This window comes from Lampris incognitus, chromosome 20 (genome assembly GCF_029633865.1).
Source record: "Lampris incognitus isolate fLamInc1 chromosome 20, fLamInc1.hap2, whole genome shotgun sequence".
Lineage (NCBI taxonomy): Eukaryota > Metazoa > Chordata > Actinopteri > Lampriformes > Lampridae > Lampris > Lampris incognitus.
The window spans coordinates 19,896,930-19,918,968 of NC_079230.1; the positions used below are offsets into that span (position 1 = coordinate 19,896,930).

The 22,039-nt window shown below is 44.8% G+C and overlaps 1 protein-coding gene across 1 annotated transcript in view; it reads left to right on the forward strand.

Moving 5' to 3' along the window:
- The window catches only part of adgra3 (adhesion G protein-coupled receptor A3), a 48,817-nt gene that overhangs the window by 654 nt on the left and 26,124 nt on the right, over positions 1-22,039 (forward strand). Inside the window, exons 2-3 of the mRNA XM_056300317.1 lie at positions 12,921-12,992; positions 19,615-19,686. Coding sequence (XP_056156292.1) covers positions 12,921-12,992; positions 19,615-19,686 — 144 coding nt within the window. The remainder of the gene's footprint in view (positions 1-12,920; positions 12,993-19,614; positions 19,687-22,039) is intronic.

Consider the following 22,039-nt stretch of genomic DNA (forward strand, 5'->3'; position numbering starts at 1 on the left):
ATACTCTTGGCACCCCGTGACAAGTGGTTGCCAATGTCTGTAAACAGTTGCAATGCAGTTTATTGATATATTTTCCCATTGTCACCCCTGTGTCACTGGGGGCCAATAGCTACATTTCCTAAAGTTGATTTTCACAGGTCTTATGTCCTATTCATAGCTTATGTGTGGGCTACACATTCAATATTATCATTTATCATTGGTATTGTATCAGAATGAATTACAGATGTTGTCATATCGTGATACACGATTTTGTTGGCAAATGATAATGCAAATCAATTACCTAAAATTTCTCATAAAACGAGTTATGAAATATTTGAGGGAATGTTGTTTTGGTTTGATGCTATACTTTGTTACCAAACACTTCAATGTGATGAACCTCAGTTGGATTCTTTTAATATGGTATGTTTGCATCTGCAAGCGGATTATCGTGATTGTATATCAATATCATGTAAAATACCTTGTGGTTATTGTGTTGATGTTTTCCATATCACCCAGCTGGGTGATAACTGACAAATCCTGATAATCCAAATGACAAAATCCTCAATATGCCTTTTGGTTTTTGTAAGTTGTACAAGTTGCGTACTGAACAATTTGACTTGTCCTTGCATATGACTCACCAGACTATATTTGCATCTGTTCATTGTCACCCATATATAGCCTTCCTTCTTCATGGCTGCACACTATAATGGTGTGAAGGCAAAACCCCATGTAACAGTAGCTGCATGTTTGTCTTCTTTGGTAATATGTGCATGTATGGTGGTTCTGTCATTGCTTTTGGTATAGTCTATTGATATTGATACCCCCATTGATATAACCAGTTAAGTATAAGCAGTTCATTGCTTTAAATTGCCAGCACTCAATTAGGTCCCTCGAACTTTCAGTTGAATGTCTCTTTTTACAAGACACTTCTATGTTGTCACTTGGGAAGGTAAGGGCCCCACAAGTGGAAATATAAGCTAAAATCTTCGGAGTTTTCTGTTTTTATAAAAAGAAACCTATGTGATGGGATGTCTTTCACAGCACTATTAAAAAAAAGAAGCTGTTTCCTTAATTTTGTAGTCGTTAGTCCATGTGTGTCCTCCAGAAGACCCCAGAAGACTAATAGGAAGGGGACAACAGAAGAAACTGAACATTCAGAATCAGCACAAGTGGCTAAGAACCTGTCAGGGCTTAGGTGGATTGATTTGGTAATATATTGCAATAGACAGCTGAGGCATTTCTTTTTACCGGTATTTTTCATTGCTACATTTATTGAAAAAAGGCCTTCAACAACAAGGTTCACTGTGCTTTGTACAGATTTAAAGGCAATAACAAAGAAGAGAGGGAAAAAGTTTTAAAATCCCACCAAGTTTTAAGTTGCGGACAGCAGAAGAGGATGGAAGGAATGGCTAGTATGTATGAGTCTTATGTTAAAAGTCTTAAGCTGAATCTTAGGTTTTCAGGGAAGCTTTTTCTGCCAGTGTTGTTGAGCGGTCACTGACTGAAATCACAAGTAGGCCTTTCCCTAGTCTTGCTGTTTTGTTGTGTGTGTACATATCCACTGAGTACGGAGTCTCTCATCTTGTTCAAACCGACGGTAACGGATTGGAGGGTGAGCCGTGGTCCTCACAGCTTAGCTTTGAGCTTCAGCACTGTGAGTCAAGGATGGCTTCCACAGGACAACAGGGATGTAATTAGACAGCCCGACACGACCACACAGCAAAGCTCTGCCATTTCTCCCAGCTCCCCCTTGACTTCCTTTGAGTTTCTGAGCTTTTTTGTCATCCTTTGAAAACAAATTTCAAAACAACAGAAGCTCGAATTCCTCCTCCTATGGAGACTGCACAATTCCCACAGAAGAAAGTGGCAATGGAACGGCAATTCCCGTTGACTCGATAGTTTAAGGGTGCTAATTTATGATCTGTAAAAATGGGCTTGCCCTCGTTGGAGGTGCTGTGGTCCAGGGTCCTGGTTTACGACTTTTCCCGTTGTCTTGTGGTGGGGTTGACAGTGGCCTGGATGTAGAGTCTAGACTGCTTTGAACTGGCGCAGTCTCAGCTGTTGAGTTGAATTTTCCCTGAACCTGAGAATCAGGCTGTTTGCTCTGTTTGGCCAACGTAAATCCCATGTGTCAGGCCTTCTCACTCTAAAAGAGGGTGTCAAGTTCACCCTCTTCCACCAGACCCTGCAGAACCCAATGTTTAAGAAAGACATTCAGTGCCATAGATTTACCAGATATGGTTTAGTTTATTGAAACAAAAAAGGCAATAAATGTGCTATTGACTTCAGGTAGGTGAAAGAGGGAAAATGCATTGATTGTCTAAATACATCTGAATTGGGAACTACAAGCTCAGTTCACTTGTGGGGGTGGGGGTGGGGTGGCAGATTCTTTAATTAACAGGCAGGAGGGCGTGTCATAGACAATTTATAAATTGATGAAAGCAAGTTAGGTAGCCATTTAGGTCTAGGTACACATACCCATTATGTTTATGTGTGTACATATGTATGTGTTTATATATATGTGTATATATAGCATATTTTTTTTCCGGAAACCATCAATGGTGTCGATGAAAGTGCTCAACAATATATAATGCATATGTGTGTGTGGCGTGCATGTGCATATAATGCATACACTATACACACACACACACACACACACACACACACATATATATATATACAATTCATATGTGTGCATGTATCTAGACCTAAATGGCTGCCTGACTTGCTTTCATCAGTGCTTTAAATAATTTTTAAATTGTCTATTGACACACCCTCCTGCCTTTTAATTAAAGGCCCTGCCCGAAACTGTAATACAAGTTGGGTGTGATTAGAGACCCATTCATTGTAAAATACCTAAGCCCCCTTTTTTGGCCTAAAACTTCCTGTTTTCTGCCTCAGCAATCTGGAATGTGTCTCAGAATTTTAATTTGATTCCAGCCTTTCCCAATCAAAACCAATCACCAGAAACCAAAAGTGCAGTCCTCTGGATATTTTCTGAAATGTCCTTAAAGCTGTGGTCAATTTTGGTCATTGGTTTGATACCATGCCATTAAAGTTGACCTCAAACTGGAGCAGAAGCACTAGAATCCCTGGCTGTCCTACGTTAGGCTTATAATGTTGACATGTTCCTTTCTTTGCCTGGCCCGTGTACATAAAACACTGATGCAGTATCATTTTAACAAGCTTAACTGATTGAGGACTGTATTAGTTTACCCCAACATGCAGTTCATGCAGTTGTCCGTTGCAGTTCTCGCATAGTTTGGCAACAGAATGCTTCTCTGTTAAAGGAGGCTGACTGATGCATTCCCAGCACTTGTGCTTTCCAAATTATACCACATGCCCCAGTAATCTGAGAGGAAATGACACAAATGTGTTTACAGCTGCCTAGTCCTCCCATCTCAGTGTAGGAGTCCGAACACAAGGACTTGAATGCAACCTTTGCCCCACATGGTGAGATGTGTCACTTTGCATGTATTGGATGTTTGGGCGTGCACATTTGTGTTTATTCTTACATACCTGTTCATGTTTCAGCCGACATAGCTATGCAGACAGGAAATATAGCCGCCTATGTGGACGCCTGCTGTTACTAGTTTTAACTCACCCAAGATCGTACTTCTCCTCAAGACTTGTTTGGTGTAATCAGAATCCATTTTCACGACTTACCTGGGTTGGAGCTGCCAGCCAGACACACCTTGTTTTGCCCCCCTGCAGAGCAGAGTAAGATTAATGCCAGGATGAAAGCAAGGATTTCCTGTATGGTAGCAGGAAGTTCTCTCTCAGTTCAATGATACATTAGAGTACACTAAACTGTCATGCTTCACAGCAGTAGCTGAAAGCATGAGTTATGGTCGAAGTATGCATCTGGTTTCCTCTCCGTCCTTCCTCATCCGCAAGCAAAGGAAATGGAGATAAGCTAAAGGGAAACGATCACGATTTTCAACATTATCCCGATATATATAGCCTATGTTGTACGGATAACACTCCATTATCAGTGCTGAGCAGTCTTCTGTGTGTCTCTGAAATGCCACCGAAATTGTGCGAGATTCTGGAATTCTGTGAATGCCCGTCTTTAATGGCATTTGGTGGCATTCGCTTATCTGGCGTTGTTATTCGTGTGTCCTTACACAGTGTGTCCTGTTTCGATGTAGCCCACCAAAGGCAACGGCGAACCCAAAAGCAAAGGTTGCAGTTGTCACGTTCACAGATGGTCCGCCGGAGACGTCAGACACTTTTCCACACAGTTTTGGCGGCGTTTCAGAGACACGCAGAAGACTGCTCAGTATTATGGCTGGTAATGAAGGTGTTTCCCCTACAACATATAGAGATAATGTTGAAAATTGTGATTTTTTTTCTTCCCCCCACTAAATGGCACAGAATAGAAACTGATGAAAATGAAAACAAAGATCTTTTGATTTTAAATGAATTACAGGTGGAAATGAGCTTTTTAACCTGTTTGGGGCAGAGTCAGCCAGCAAGTGCAGGACGGCTGCAGCTTTAAGTAACTTAATCTTAACTGTACTCGGGGCAGCGTAGTCTCAAGGGAGGTCAACCCTGGGCCCTTGGGTCGGGGAATGACCTCACTAACCACTAGGCCGTCATGCTGCCTAAATATGATGGGGGAGGGGGGATCACTTTGCCTCCTTTCACGGTTGTCTTTAAACTTGTGATGTTTCGATCAGGCTTATTTTGAAGTTGAAAAATTTAGAAGGGACGGAAATGCAATCGTTTTGAGAATAAAAGCCTCAAATATTTGCAAAAGGGTTTTCATATGCCAGTTTGAGGTGGAAAAGTCAACTTTGTGATATTGAAATTGTGCAGTTAATGAGCTAAGGCGATACAATATTTAAGCTCCCAAGTACTTCTTGTTAACACATCTTTTGGTATAATGGAATTAATAATTACTACATTTTCCACCCATCCATCCATCCATTATCCAAGCCACTTATCCCAATCGGGGTCATGGGATGCTGGAGCCTATCCCAGCAGTCATTGGGCGGCAGGTGGGGAGACACCCTGGACAGGCTGCCAGTCCATCACAGGGCCGGGTGTGCTGGATTTCAGTAGCGTTTAAATAATTTGCTTTGTTGAATGAAAATTTTTAATTTTCTCAGAGCAGCTAATGAATACACACCTGATTCCCTTTTTTTTTTCTTTTCTGCTGAAAGTTCACCTAATATTTGGATATAAGTATTGCTCCTGGCTGTTAAATTTGCATGCCTGGTGTTTTCGAGGTATAATTGCATCGCAAAGCCTTTTTTCCATCGCGTCAGTCATCCGATTTGTTTATGCGCCCTCACATTTAAAGGGATGTTGTCATGCTGAGAGCCTCTTAGATGTGTGTATGTGTCTGTGTGTGTCTGCATGTGTGTGTATGTGTGTGTGTCTGTCTAGTAACCAGGTGTATGCTGTCATGCGTGTCCAGTGGTTAGAAAGGATTTTTCTGTTTTGTTTTCTAGGCGAGTCTTCAGACTAAACTAACACTCCTGTGTTTTCCTTCGCTGTTTTGTGACGTTTGCAGAAGGAAAAACCAAACCCCACGGGCGAGGCACTTGCAGCTGCATATCCACTCAGACAGTCATTTTAACAGCCTTTCTAGATCCATTGTTTTTTTTTTTTCCAGGTTATATCAGGACCTCAGATTGAATCGCAGACTTGCCATTTGGTGTTCAGTGTCTTATCCGAAGAAGTGAGCCAAGTCGCTGTGATGCCTAGTGTTCTCCGCTCATTTACTGCTGATCCGCTTTTGCCGTGGTGTTTGCACGGCAGATTATTTTCCCATTCAGGCAGGGGAAGTTGTAAGGCGAATGCGCTCCATACCTCCTCCTGATAGCTTGGCCTGCTGGAAGCTGAAAGGCGATATCACCAGGCTTACGACTTGAGGAGAGCGACGGGACTCGGCGAGCTTGTATGACAGGCGCTCTTTGCAGCTCCCCTCAGCAGATGTGAATTCTGTTAAAGGACTTGACTGTACTCGGCTTTTAGAATTAACCTGCTGCCGCTGCCGCGGCATAACAAAATGAATAGGAAGGGATATTATAGTGGATGCTGAGGAGAGAGCTCATGCTGCCGCAGGACACATCAGATGATGTGTGAAAGTTAACCACCCTGAGCAGCATGGGCCTTTGTACACTTAGAAATGCAAATGAGAATACATTTGATTTTGAAACATGTAGGGTTGGACATCTTTGTTGGCAATTTATTGATTTTGGTACTGATACATGCACATCTTATCAATACCGATGCTTTAGAATATCACTTTACAATACATTTTTTTTGTCATTGTTTAATTTTTTTTTTCCAGTTGTATCCATGCCGTCCCGGTCGCTGCTCCACCCCCTCTGCCGATCCAGGGAGGGCTGCAGACTATCACATGCCTCCTCCGATACATGTGGAGTCACCAGCCGCTTGTTTTCACCTGACAGTGAGGAGTTTCACCAGGGGGACGTAGCGCGTGGGGGGATCGCGCTATTCCCTCTAGTCCCCCCCCCCCCGAACAGGCACCCCAACTGACCAGAGGAAGCGCTAGTGCAGCAACCAGTACACATACCCACATCCGGCTTCCAACCCACAGATACGGCCAATTGTGATTGTAGGGACACCCGACCAAGCCGGAGGTAACATGGGGATTCGAACCAGTGATCCCCATGTTGGTTAGGCAACGGAATAGACTGCTATGCCACCCGGACGCCCCATATCACCCTTTTCTGGTAGAACACGTGACCTTTCTTGGCTGATTGTATAACCGCTGTGGAAAACTGCATATGCAACCTGTAGCACCGATACGAAGCATCATTAGTACAGACCCTATTGGTCCAGTCAGGACCTTCCACTTTGGTACCTGGTACCTTAAAAACATCTGTACTCTGAACCCATCCCTAGCAAACGGAGAACTGAAAATATGCCGTGACACAAGTCCTTCGCCTACCTGAGCTGAGCTCCACTTTTCACTATTCTAATACTGCATTGAATCACTTTGGAGTGCTTTTTTTTTTTTTGTCAGCTGAACTTCAGTCTGATGCTTGCTGAAAATCCCCTCCAAGGGTATTGGCTGGCACTATACTTCTGGGAGCTTTTTGGCCCGAGTCTCGTAAGCAAAAACAAATTACCAGTAAGTCTTAAAAACACTGCATGCCTGTGAGGCGATGGTGGTGGTGTGGTGGCTGGCCCTTTTTTTTTATTTTAGTTCCTCTCTAGTTAATGTCGCTCACACAACCTGAGGCCTGTGCTTTCCAAGGTGGGTTTAAAGTGTAGGAGAACACCGGTATCCCTTCATGACTGATGATGTCAAGTAAACCCCCTTTAATGATTAGAGGAATGGGGAAATACGGGTTTCTTGTTTATTTTGTATTTCTCTTTAAAGCTTAGAAAAAGGCCTTGTTTAAGACTTGTGGAAGTATGTTTTCTAATAGATGGAAGTTTTTCCATCCTGGAAATCAGATCAGTTTACACAGAACAGCAAAGTTTATTCTTACATAGTTGCAGTCTCTGAGGGCTTTGCAATCACCCAATGATAGGCAGCCAGAGACAGTAGATGACAGTAGACAACACCCTCTATCCTCAGAGGGTTTTGAGAGGAAACATTTTAGATAAAAAGGAAGGAACCACAGGAAGAGCATCAGAGGAGGGATCTCTCCTCCAGGATAGCTAGGTGTGCAAAAGATGCCGAGTGGGCGAGGTCGACTGTGGTAACGGATTTATGGCGACAGACATTTCTGGCTTCAGAGACAACTGGTTTCAGATTTATCACATCTACACCACATTTTATAAAAAAATGTAAGAATCCCAGCTCAGTTTGGACCTGGCCTGAGCTCAAACAAGTCTTATCTGTGCATCAAGATAAGGGTGACTCCTCTCCTCCACCGTGACAGGCCCTAGCTGAGAGGAATTCCAGACTGTTCTTTGGTCTGGGAGCCACGGCTGACAACCCAAGACCCCGACCAAGACAGATGGTTGGGAAACTGGAAAAGTCTTTGCTATAGACATCCTTAATGGCACAGAAGATATTTTAGCTCAGATAGTAGTCCACACAGAAGATTGTGGACTCTTGAAATGCAGCTGTGCAACTGAGGTGCATGTACATAGTTTTGGATTGTATCACAATTACTTGGTTTGCCAAGCACAGTAAATGCACTGGAATTCGGCTAGAGGACAAACATATGTAGGGACATACTGACACATGATATGTGGACAACAGGGCCTTGCTTTCTTTGTGACACACAATAGACAGTAGACCACACACACACACACACACATACACACACACGCACGCAGGCACGCACGCACGCAACACTAGGTGACTACTCTGCAAAACACAGTTGTAGACAGCAACCTCCAGATGCAGAAAACAAATATTTGTTTTAAATGTTCTCGAATATTTGTGGCCAGTTCCTTTCCACAGACTTATTTTGTTGAATTGTGACCAACCCAAACATCCCTCACCCTGGTTTACAGTCTCCATTCAAATGTCCCGCAGCTTTTTACAGATATTCCCATTCTGAATCTTTATTAAATTTCCCCAGATGAGGAACAAATGACATAACTGGTCAGAGATTTTACCACCAATGGAGCACGAAGAACACTCTCGACCTTGCAGCCCAGGTCACCTCCCTCACGGAGGTCACGCTTGTTTCGAGGAGGAGAGAGGGGTGGGATGGGGTTGGTAAATGAGTGTGTGTGTGTGTGTGTGTGTGTGTGTGTGTGTGTGTGTGTGTGTGTGTGTGTGTGTGCGCGCGAAAGTAAGGCAGGAAAGGATGGGAGGAGGGGCAAGAAGGGGCTCATGACTCCCGGGAGAACACGCAGATTTATTTTGACGGTCAGTTGAGTCACAAGGGTTCGAAGTGTATATTTGTAAAAGGAATTGAACGAATCCCAAGAGCTAGTGTATTTATGTGATGGTGCTGTTTTAAATTCCCTAATCCGCTCTGTAAACCTAACTATGTTTTTTCAGAAGGCGAAATTGAGATGTATAGATTTGCTCGATTTGTTCTTGATGTCACCTCAGATGACTTCTTGAGTCAAGATTTTTTTTTCTATTCATAACCTGGTGAGGGGGGTGGGGGGGAAGGGGCAAAAACCATATCAGAAGAAAGTTGAAATGCTTACATTTTTTTAACAGTATCGATACCATGCCACGGTCGCTGGTTCATGCTGGCCTTACAAGTCCATCCCGTTTCATATGACAAAGTCATCATCATCATCACTAGGCCTAGATCCTAACCGCACCAATTATATTTCGCTGCAAATTAGAGTTTTGTGAAGTCTTTGGGGGAGGCCCGGCATCTGCCTATACCATCAGATCTTATGAGCACAGGTTGTGATAGACTTTGCAGTCTTCTACTTCACCACTTTCCAACATCTGGCATTTCAGCATGCAGAAGCCTGCACAAGGCTGGCCATGTCACACTGGGACTGTTTGTGCACCCTCTCTCTGTGAAAGGGGTCAGAAGCCAAACAGCAAATCTCCTATGAGTCTTCACTGTCCAACTTTGTAATAAAACAGCCCCCTCAACACCCTCTAATGATTCCAATCTGGACCAGGTTGTGGGTGTCGCTAGCTTGCATGTCACCCACCGCATCCCCTCCTTATCCCCTCCCTGCTGGCCAGAAACATATGCTATCCACAAGCCCCTGTCTGGTTATCTCTTGTGAGTTAATATCATCAGAACCTTTATGGAGATACCTGAAAGAGATAGAATATAATACACTTTATTTGTCATTTGTACATACAATGAAATTCAAGCCATCCTAGCTGTGTAGCTAGGAGCAGTGGGCAGCCACTGTGCAGCACCCGGAGACCAACTCTAGTTCTTCCTTCCATTGCCTTGGTCAGGGGCACAGACAGGAGTATTAACCCTAACATGCATGTGTTTTTGGTGGTTGGAGGAAACCAGAACACTTGGAGAACACCCACGCAGACATGGGGGCAACATGTAAACTCCACACAAAGGAACTGGGATGGCCTGGGGTTCAAACCCAGGACCTTCTTCCTGTGAGGCAACAGTGCTAACCACTGGGCCTCCGTGCCAGGAAGTCTCAGCGACTTGGAGACTGGTGGTGGGGCAGTCGTCCTTAGCTATGTTGGATAAACGGGTGCTTTTGCATTTTTACTCGACAGTAAAACATGTTTTTCATCACTGGGTTTGGCTGTAGCCAAGCATTCACACTTTAACTGTGGTGTTGTCTTGAACTGTCTATTTCCTTCAATTTTTATTTATTTATTTATGTGGGCTGGCTAGGTTATTGGCTAGGCTATCCCGAGTTATTTTGACACTCAAGTATAGGTTAATCCAGTAGCAGCCAACATGAGATTGCAAATTTGCTCCATGCTGTACCTTATTTCATTTTTTTCCCCACTAGATATTTGGATTAGTTGCTGGTCCAGTGCCCCATCCACAAAGTGTTCCTTGTTGTATGACGGGTCCTTCGAGTGGTATGCCTAATTCAATAAGGGTTTTGTGCTGTGCGGTTTGCAAATAGGAGGCTCAAAATTGTTATATGCTTGCATAAATGGCAGTAAAGCTTTTCTTACTGCAATATAAATTGGATGCAATGTGCAGCTCCGAGCAAGCATCTAATGATCTGCAACTTTATATTTAAATACCCCAGGCAGATCCTGTCTGCGATCAAGGATATGATATCCCTGTTATATCCTTGAATAAATGACCTACCGGGACAGTTGGAAAACATCACCAATGAGTTCCCACCACCTCAGATCAGATTATGAAGATCTTCTGGTGTCAAAACCAAATGGGTGTTACGGAAAACACTTTATCTCATCTTGGCTATCAGTGGATGAGGGCTGACATGCTACCAATTCAAAATCATTAAGGGAAAGGGCTGAAAATCAGGTTGTTTTTTCCTCTGATCTAATAAGGGTAGGGCACAATGGGCCTCATTCATCAATCGTACGTACATACAAATTTGTTCTTACACACCCATGGGATTTTTTAGCCCTGACGTTTTTCTCAGAGACCAGTGTAGAACCTGGGTTAACCCTGAGTTCAGACACCAGTTGGCTAACACTGATGTCTCTGCAAGCCTGGGTGATTGCTCGTTGCAAGAGGAAGACAATATATGTATGTTAGGGGGAAGAAATTACAAATAACCATCAGGCTTTGTTTCTGACTGTCAGACAATATTGAGAGCTAAAAACGTTCTGTGGCTGTGTAAGAACAAATTTGTACATGATGAGGCCCAACGTGTTCTTTCAAAGTTTCATCTTGAAATGATCAATCCAGTAGCCGACATACTTATGAAATATATACGTAGCACAAAAAGTAGGGACATTTGTGTTTGGTAGATAATTTCTTTGTTGTAACAATACTTCTTGGCAATGAATCTTACACCGTTGGAAAGCCTGTTTATTTCCCTTTTAAATGGTGCCACATTTGTAAGGAACATGCATTTGTGGGATGAGTAGCAGAGCTGAGTATGTGGGTTGCACCCATGAAAAATTTGCCAAGTCTTCTCTGCCAATGCCAAACAGCTTGTTTTGCTGTTGCTATTTACTCTTGTTTTGAGCTTCTGCTACCCCAGGTGCTGACAATCAGGTGCCTGATATAAGATTTATTGCCAAGAAGCATTGTTACAACAAAGAAATAATCTACCAAACACACATTTCCTTACTTTTTGTGATATATATATATAATCAATTAATTATTTTTTTGGGGGGGGGGGGGATTTTTCTCCCAAATTTTATCAGACCAATTACCCCACTCTTCCAAGCCGTCCCGGTCGCTGCTGCACCGCCTCTGCCGGTCCGGGGAGGGCTGCACACGATCACATGCCTCCTCCGATACATGTGGAGTTGCCAGCCTCTTCTTTTCACCTGACAGTGAGGCGTTTCGCCAGGAGGACATAACGTGTGGGAGGGTCATGCTATTCCCCCCCAGTCCCCCCCCCGAACGGGCGCCCTTATCGACCCGAGGAGGCGCTAGTGCAGCAACCAGGACATATAGCCACATCCGGTTTCCCACCCGCAGACACGGCCAATTGTGTCTGTAGGGACGCCGGACCAAGCCGAAGGTAACACGGATTCGAACCGGCAATCCCCATGTTGGTAGACAATGGAATAGACTCCCACGCCACCCGGACGCCCCAGTTTATCGTTTTTGTTTATGCCCATTGATATCAGACTACCTTGAAATTTTGGATTTTACATCACCAATCAATTGTGGGTCTGGCAGTGTTAACGGGTGAAAATTTCAATTTTTTATGCATCCATCCATTATCTAAATCGCTGATCCTGCTCTCAGGGCCGGGGGGATGCTGGAGCCTATCCCAGATGTCATTGGGCAGCAGGCGGGGAGACACCCTGGACTTGCCGCCAGGCCATCACAGTTTTTTAAATTATTTGAAATTGAAAGCAGTTTGATGAAGTTCTGGCCCATTGGCCAGTGTGGAAATTATATCCAGTATTGACAGTTTTATCAGACAGAAGGTGTGTAGATATGTCTGCAAAATGTGATTGAGGGCATAATTATATGTTTGGAAGGATAAAGAACAAGATCAAACAAATTATTGGCAATCTCAGTGGTAAACTGCTACTTAATGTGACGAGATGTCAGATTGTGTCGAATTCATTTGAAGCCAACCAGATTAAATGCAAATGTTTTCTCGTTGATAGCTAGTTGGAAACTGGCTGTGTATTGTTCAAAAGTTGTCGTTTGCTTCATGAATGTACATGAAGCAGGAAGACTCTTCAGCTTGTGGTCATTTACATACTGCCACTGACACAGATGAAGACGGAGCTTGCATATAGTTGTATGTTCAATGTCAGTGGTTGTGTGTGTGTGTGTGTGTGTGTGTGTGTGTGTGTGTGTGTGTGTGTGTGTGTGTGTGTGTGTGTGTGTGTGTGTGTGTGTGCACATGCTTGCAAACTGTTTGTCAGTGTCCCCGTGTCCTCCATTGACAGTTGCGTTTATATTTTTCCCCCTCAGAATTTTAAGCAACAACAAGATTCAGGAGCTGAAAAATGGATCCTTCAGTGGATTGTCTGCATTGGAAAGACTGTAAGTATTACTCCTTTTTTGGTTTTCTTGGTCGATTTTTATTTATATAAGCGTCGATGTTTGACTGTTTACAATCGTCCCTCCTACTGGTTCTATATTTTGGCCTTGAATACGGTTGGAAAAATGCAAGCATTAAATAAGAATTCAAATATCTCGGCCGGTTTGAAAATGTTCCTCGCCCCAAAGAAGGGGGAGATTTATCTAGGTTTTTATACGTGTTGGTGTTCAGCATTTTACCGAACAGACACATGCGGTTATACGTGTTCGTGAAAAATTGCTAATAGATCTTTACAGCAGTGCATCTTGATCTTGACAGCCAGGCTGTATTTCATGTTACACCTTCTTGTGCGTTAGGAAGAACTATCTATCACTCCACCAGGAAAGCCCGGGCTGGTGAAATAGAGGCTTTGTAAAACACACATTGGCTTCATGCCAGCAGAACATCCAGGTCAGAGGAAATGAACAGGCGTCCACCCAGTACTTAGCCCCAGTTAGGAATATCAGTCTATGGCTGAAGACCACGGGGATGGGCACTAGAAAAGGCTAATTATAGATATGGCTTCCAGGGTTGGCTGTTTTCCGCCTGGCGAGGTGCTCTCAACGTATATAGGAGAGCAAGCACATGGCTGATGGGCCCCACATGCTTCACAAGGGGCATTGTCGATATGTGTGCACAGGAGCAAACCCTCATGGCTAGTCCTGGACACAGCAAAGCCGTGCATCGGATGCTGATTGTTTAGGTAGCGTGTCATTGGCAGGCCGGAAATTGTAGAGATTGTGAAACACAGCGCGAATGGAAACCTTGTGCTTTGAGCCGAAGAGCGATGATGAGGGGGAACCGTGGAAGTAAAAAAAAAAAAGAGGAGAAGGATCTAGATTTGTTTCCCTTTAGCGTCGCTGTAAACGGTTAGGACATTTATTATGGCGGTTGTGTACATTCTGCCCTGTCAGTAGAGAAGGCACTTCGGATCGCTTTAAACCGCGGAGAGACGTTGTTTTCTGCCACGGAGCAAATCAACTCAGAGTTTGGGGTTTGGAATCTCATCACCCGTGTCGACCACCCCCACACCCCACACCCCTTAAGAATCCAGGGAAATGGAGTTGAGCCCATGCGTACAGGCCGCGGGTGATTTATCACTCTGGAATGGCTTCATGCAGATAAAATAACCAGACCATTAATGGCCTTGCTTTTACCCAGGGCTACAATAACACATGACTGCATCGGTGTGGAATTCTAAGGGCATTTTCCCCCTGTCATTTTTCCAAATCTCATTTGAATGGCCAGGAATCTGTGGGAGTATGGGGCCTTTTTAACCACATGTAGCCACCAGGTATTGGTTTAGAAACCAAAGAGAATTAGCCATGGATAAGGACAAATATGTCCCTTGTTATGTCACATCATAAGTGGGCAATGATTGTGGACCCCCATCCATCCCATCCTATTTTGGTGTGTGAATGTGTACGTGTAGAAAAACACACTCTCATTCCAAATCCAATTTTTCACTATACCCCCAAGCCATGCATCTCTGCACAAAACCACCCCTATAGACATATGTAGAACATTCTATTCCACGTATAGGCTGTGTGTCTTCATAGTAAAACCTGTGCGGTAGCCCCCGTACTAATGGTCTGCTCATGTTGTGGTTGTTTTTCTTGGTTTTTGAGTTATGCATGCCTGTCCTCACGTTGACTTCTATGTTAATAAGACATTCGTTTGCCCCTAGATGCATTATGGATGTTTGGGATAGCTCCCTTCGGGCCCTCAAATTGGGTCAGACGTTTGTTTTCAGTGCCGCGGCCCAGAGGATAAACAGGAGGCTGTGCACCGACTCCACAAGCGGAACGAGCTTTGATCGTTTTTCACCGAGGAAGCCCTCCCGGCCGCTTCTTGGCCGCGCCTTACGAGCGGTCGACAAGTTGGGCTGTAGGCGGCAGCGTTCTGCCTGTCCCAGCTGCTACCCATGGGCGAGTTCACCTCCGAAAGGATCTCCCATTGTGCTTTACCTTCGACTCCCAGTACCCCACCCCAATCCGCCCACGTCCAGCGAAGCGTTCTGGCTTTCTTTCTTTGTCATTGTAATTAGGCCAAGCTAAGGCCAGTGGTGTCAGCACAGCAGTACAATTCTCACACACACACACACACACACACACACACACACACACACACACACACACACACACACACACACACACACACACACACACACACACATTCAGCTGCATACTAAATCTTCTCCCCCTCTGGAACGATTCTTAACACTGCACTCCCTCCCTTCTTCCTCTCCACTTTCTTTTTTTTCTTTTTCTCTCCTCAAACTACATTGGAAAGCGGGGGGGAAGAAAACAGAATTTGCTGCCCGGGTCTATTGTCTGTCTGTATTCGTTAAGGTGCTCCATCTTGCCCCCTCCTCCTCCTCCACCCGCTCCTCCTCCTCCTCCCTCCAGTCCCAGCTTTTTCATTTTTTTCTCTTCTTTTCTTTTTTTTTTCTTTTTTGTCCACAGTCCACAGAAAGGAGTTCCCTCTGTGTGAAGCGCTTGCGATTACTGAGAAAGCAGCTGGCTGTGAGCGGCAGAAAGAAGGGGCAAGAGGCGGCGGGGGGGGGGGGGGTCGATTAAACTTATCCAGCGCTCTGCGTGAAATTGCAGAGTTAACTGTGGACGCCACTTGGGTTTTGGCGGGGCCATAGGTGTGTCTGTATAGAAATAAGACCCTTTCCCCCCTCAGAAATAGCAGCCAAAAGCGATGCAACCCCCCTCCTGCTTAGCTCTGAACAGTATGAAACGCTGCAAAAGAAGGCCACAAAATGACCAAAAATAGATGTAAAAACATAGAATACACATACTAGAGTATTTCCTGTTTTGTTTTTTTGTTTTTGTCACATTGATACACAAACTTATATCACATATTATTATTATTTTTATTTTTTGGATTTTCCCCCTTTTTCTTTTAATTGTATTTAGCCAATTACCCCACTCTTCCAAGCCGTCTCGGTCGCTGCTCCACCCCCTCTGCCGATCCAGGGAGGGCTGCAGACTACCACATGCCTCCTCCGATACACGTGGAGTCACCAGCTGCTTCTTTTCACCTGACAGTGAAGAGTTTTGCCAGGGGGATGTAGCACGTGGGAGGATCACGCTATTCCCCCCCAGTTCCCCCTCCCCCTGAACAGGCACCCCGACCAACCAGAGGAGGCAGTAGTGCAGCGACCAGAACGCATACCCACATCCAGCTTCCCACCCGCAGACACGGTCAATTGTGTCTGTAGGGACGCCCGACCAAGCCGGAGGCAACATGGGGATTCAAACCGGCGATCCCCATGTTGGTTGGCAACGGAATAGACTGCCACGCCACCCGGACGCCCTATATCACATATTAATATATTAATACCTTCTATACAACAAATCTGTAGAATACATGTTGTGATGTGATGAAAAAAACAACAGGAAGTACTATAGTAGTATAGTACGAGCTGTGTTTGTGTAGTAATTTGAGTCCGTCATCATATGGGTTTCTACTGAAAAGGCAGGGCAGAGGCCAGTTAACAGGTAGCAGCTGGTGTGTGGTTTATGTAGATGTGCTTGTTAATCGTCCACAGATCAGTACATGTCTACAGCTGTAGTCTGACAGACATTTCAGGGGTGGGATGCTTATTTTCAGCTTTGAAGCAGCTATATTCTCAACCAAAGATGAAAAACCTTAAAGTCCTCTGACCAACATCTGCTTTGTTTTGATGATGAAGTTCAGGTTAAACGGCGGAGGCGAGAACAGAACAACATTTTTTTTTTCTTTGATGGGGAGAAGTGGATCTTGTGGTTGGTTAACAAGGAGGCATCCATCATCCTGTTCCAGACGGGAGGCTTGTATAACGCCGTCTGTGTCTCTCAGCGGTGTGAGTTTTCACTCTGATGTCAGCGCCAGAAAACTCTCCCCGTTAGAATAAAAATAACCCCAAAACAATCTTGGAGTAGATGGTAGGAGAGAAGTAGGAGAGAGGGGTTCATGTCCCGCGTACTTGCACTTCACTCTGCAACACCTACACAGCCATCCACGTTCACTCAAAGCCTCTCAAAGTGTCTACGGCAGCAAAACCCACCCATGCTTTCAGACAGTTTCCAGAGGGTTTCTGGTATGAAATCTGACTGGGTTTAGCCAGAAATTTCCATCTTTTCATGTCAAGAAAAAAAATTGGCACGTTCCCACAAACGGAGTTAAAAAGTCTCAGTTTATTTTGCGGTCAGCTGTTTTTCGGAATCTGAGATCTTTTCAAATTCAACGTGGACAAGTATTGTTACCAATGATAATAGTTATTAGTGAGAAATTCAATAAGCGAGCTGGGAAAATAACTTGGAGGCATCATTCACGATTATTTATTGATGCTGACAGGGACTGGCAATGACTGGCAGTGGTTTTCAGCTTTGATCAAATTCTACCCTTCAGTCAGAGACGGAGGTCTTTTCTTTTTTTCTTACATGAGTGCATTAACTTTTGGTGACTTGGTGCCAGCAAAGAGTCACCAGCAAATATTTCCCAATCATAGAAACCTGTCAGCCTGAGTGAAAATGCACTACACAACGGATATAAAAGCAATCATAAACGTGTATCCTGTCTAGAGAACAAAGGAAGCCCAGAACGAATCTGCAATGTTCCGGCATTCTCCGGCATTCCTAGGTGTCTTTTGCTCAGGAGGGACCGGCTAGCGGCAAGGCTGGCTTCGGCGCGGAGCTGTCACACAGATGCTCGGACATTTGTCATGTGTGTGGCACCGAAGCAGGCTGATCAAGGCGTCGCTAAATAAGAGATGAGTTTTTGCCAGTTGCAGCCAGCCTTGCCCCAAAGCACCAAGGAACGGTTGACTGATCCCAGCTAAATTAATCTCACGCATGTGATGTTTTGTCTTCATTTCGAGCTCGAATACCGCCGACATAAAGGTGTATTTCACCGTTTCATCTTTCAAATTAGCAGAGGGGAAATTCTGCGGGGGGCTCTCGGTTGCAAAACCAAAATTCCGGGCGGAAAACAAAACGCCCTGTTTTATAACACCTGACATTACTGATTTGCACGCCGTACAACAACAGCAACAAACTAATTCATTTTCAGTGTATCGCCCTTCTATCCTTTTCCATATCAAAGGACTTACCCCGATTGCTTTTGCCTCCCATCTTCCATCTTTCAACACCCCACACAGGGAAGACGGTGGTGCCAGCTCACATCAAAAGCCATCGCTAGCCGTCATTTTTTTTTCTCTTCCCCTCCCATCTATGACTTATCTATATCCCAGCCCTTCCCAATCCATCTACAGATGACAGACCTGTGACATCAAACACCCGATGTTAGCCAGGGGCCCTTTGTGCAGGCTCAGGTGGGGACTCGCAAATCTCCCCCCCCGAACTGAACTCGCACTCTAATGAGTGACTCGGCAGTGCTAACGCAGGTGAACGCTACAGGTATTCTGTGACCGCAAGACTTTGAACCTCCCAGGGGAGGAGTGCCTGGCGCCACCTGTGTGTGTGTGTGTGTGTGTGTGTGTGTGTGTGTGTGTGTGTGTGTGTGTGTGTGTGTGTGTGTGTGTGTGTGCGCGTGCGTGTGTGTGTGTGTGGGTGGGTGGGTGGGTGGGTGGGTGGGTGGGTTGGTGGATATGTGTGTGTGTCAGTTAAGAGGGAGAGGGTTTAGGTTTTCAGTGATGGTGGCTATGTGGTGGTGATTGATTTTGTTGGGGTTTAGGGATTGGGCGGGGGAGTTTCACATGCCCCTTGCAGCAGGTGCCTGGTTGTGATCCTGTGGGATAAGGGAAATGCCTGCACCATTCATTCCAACCCTGTGCCGCAACAAAAACAAGACTCATGGGAGTCTTAGAGGTTATTAGTGTGATGTCATTTCAAAGATGGCATGCAGGTTGATGCTTGATGCTTCTGCCTGCTGGATTGATGCCTGCATATGAAAATGCCTATTTTAAAGTTTTGTTCATCCATAAGTAGTTTGATAGTGTAACAATGTAACGACCCCGGATTTGTAGACTTGCTAGCCCTTGGCTAACGGGTCGGACCCTTTTACTGACTGGTTCGATTCCCGGCTGCCCCCTGAATTCTTGCTACACTAGATACAATGAATCTGAATTGGCACTCAGAAAAACCAACAAGGGACATAGCGCAACTTTCTGTGCCTATCGATGTGTCTTTAAAACTCAGGTGGAACAGGAAGTGGAGGTATTTGGGCATTTTTAGATTAGGTATTTTTGTACAAATTAAGAATAAAAAATCAGAAAAGTTAGGCTAATACTAGATTTTGACACAAGGAAAAATTGGTAGGGCATGGGTCTCTGCCATACAGTATGTTGGAAAACTTTGTTGCTCTGCAAGAACAGGCACTTTCGAATTGTACTTTTACTGCAGTGTTAATTTGTTGACAGAAACTGTGACGAGAAATGTTTCGTCAACAACCGGATGAAATCGTGAAACCAAAATCCCTCCTGTTGTGAACAAAATTATGGAGAAATTTTCTATTTACGAATTTAACGCTGATTTGGGAGGGAGGGACATAATTCCACTCGCTTCATACCGGCATCTCAATTTCCAGCAGTGAGTTTTCCTGTGATTTAAACTTTCTTTCTTCCCCCCTCCCCAGGGACCTGCGGAGTAACACGATTAGTCGCATCGAACCCGGAGCTTTCCTTGGCCTGCCAGCCCTCAAAAGACTGTGAGTATCACCAGGGCTTCGTGCTTCAACTTTAATGTGCCTCTGTGCAAGTGTCTGTGTGTACTCTGCATGCATGTCGCAGTCGGCTCCCCTCCAGAATTTCCTGGAGGTTTTCTCTGATCGGCGGAGAGAAAAAAAAACAGTTCCCGCAGTGTCACTGCGAGGCTGTTCGCTGTGTTTATTTGCTGTCTGAGCTCGGTCGATTAAAAACAGAATGTTGACAGACAGAGTTGCCATAAAGGGCTTGTTGATCTAATCTGAAATTGAGTGCCAGCCTTTTTTTTTTCTCCCACATTTTGAAAACGTTATTCTTTTGACATGTTAAATACTTGATATTGAATATTAATAGCTTTCATACCTGAAATACCATGTTTTGAAGGGGGTTTGCCAGAAACTAGTTGCACTCCATCAGCAATTAGTCTTGCATCCTGTATCACCTCTTTGTGTGTGTGTGTGTGTGGGGGGGCGTATCAGTGTGCTGTGTCTATTATTGGATGTCTATAATGTATCCAGTGTCTATAAGAGGCTGTAGCCATGCATTAGACAGCTCCTGCTGCTTGGCTCTCTCCAGGCTCCGCTGTATGGCTGCCAGAAACCATTGCAGACAGCATGAGGCCGTATCTGCTTTCATCCATGCAAGGGAAAAGGGTGGAGATATATGTATGTAGGTGTGTGTGTGTGTGTGCATGTCCATTTGTATGCGTGTACATATATGTGTGCATGAAATATGAATGTTAGTTTATTCTAGGAGGCGGAGGGATGGTTGGGCGAATGTGTGTGCCTGTCTAAGTGAATGCCTATTAATTTTCCTCTGCGTGTGTTTGTGTATGTGTGTGTTTGTGTATGTGTGTGTGTGTATATAGTGAGTGTGTGTGTGGGTGAACATAGCAAGATTTGGATTCATCCAATAGCACTCAGTTGCTGCCAACATAAACTTGAATTTGGCCGCCGCCACAGAGCAGTGAAAGCGTGACAGGAAGGCCGTCAGCGACTTGGCTTAGACATTAACCCCCCCCCCCACCCCCCACCCTTCACCACCCCAAATCCATATTCACACCAGAATTGGATGGATTTTGACGAGGGCTGCAAGATATATTGTTTCAGCCGTGTCATTGCGATGTACGCATGCACAGTAGTCACATTGCAGGATGTGTGATGTGAAGTATGGTAAATTACCTCAAACACCTCATGATGCTGCAACTTTATGCTGCTTGATACAAAAGGAAAACTCGTACGGTTCTCTTTTTCCATGACTAATCGACAAGAGAAGTCTGTCTGATATAACAAAATTTACTCCAGTTTTCGGATTCTTCGATACACAGACTTAGTTGCTAGTGAGTGACATGCAGGCTCTGCATGTACACCAATCACAATCATTCTTCTTTTCTTTTCTTTTTTTTAATTTCCCCCCCTTTTTCTCCCCAGTTGTACTTGGTCAATTACCCTACTCTTCCGAGCCATCCCGGTTGCTGTTCCACCCACTCTGCTAATCCGGGGAGGGCTGCAGAACTACCACATGCCTCCTCCGATACATGTGGAGTCGCCAGCCGCTTCTTTTCACCTGAAAGTGAGGAGTTTCACCAGGGGGACATAGCATGTAGAAGGATCACTCTATTTCACCCAGTTCCCCTTCCACCCTGAACAGGTGCCCCGACCGACCAGAGGAGGTGCTAGCGCAGTGACCAGGACACATACCCACATCCGGCTTCCCACCCGGAGACACGGCCAGTTGTGCCTGTAGGGATGCCCGACCAAGCTGGAGGTAACACGGGGATTCAAACCGGCGATCCCCGTGTTGGCAGGCAATGGAATAGACCGCCACACCACCCGGACGCCCCCAATCACAATATTCTTGATCAGTTTATCAAACAACCAAAGCATAAGTTTTAGCCCATGATTATTTTGGAGCGTTTATTTACAGCCCGTATGACGATGCGCATTTGTCCGCTGTTGGTCCCCCTCTGCCTGTTGGGCGTCTACAGAAGTTTTCAGCTCTAACATATAGAGGATGTCCATTATTTACACACTCCTCTTAAGCAAAAACCAAACTCTCCACAACTCAGCTTTTTATTATTTTCATCTTCTATGCAGATGCACTCCCCTACAAAGTCACTCCAATCACTTTAGAATGATTAACTGCTCGTTAACGCAAATTTCTAATCAGCCAATCACATGGCAGCAACTCAATGCATTTAGGCATGTAGACATGGTCAAGACAATCTGCTGCAGTTCAAACCAAGCATCAGAATGGGGAAGAAAGGTGATTTAAGTGACTTTGAACGTGGCATGGTTGTTGGTGCCAGACGGGCTGGTCTGAGTATTTCAGAAACTGCTGATCTACTGGGATTTTCAC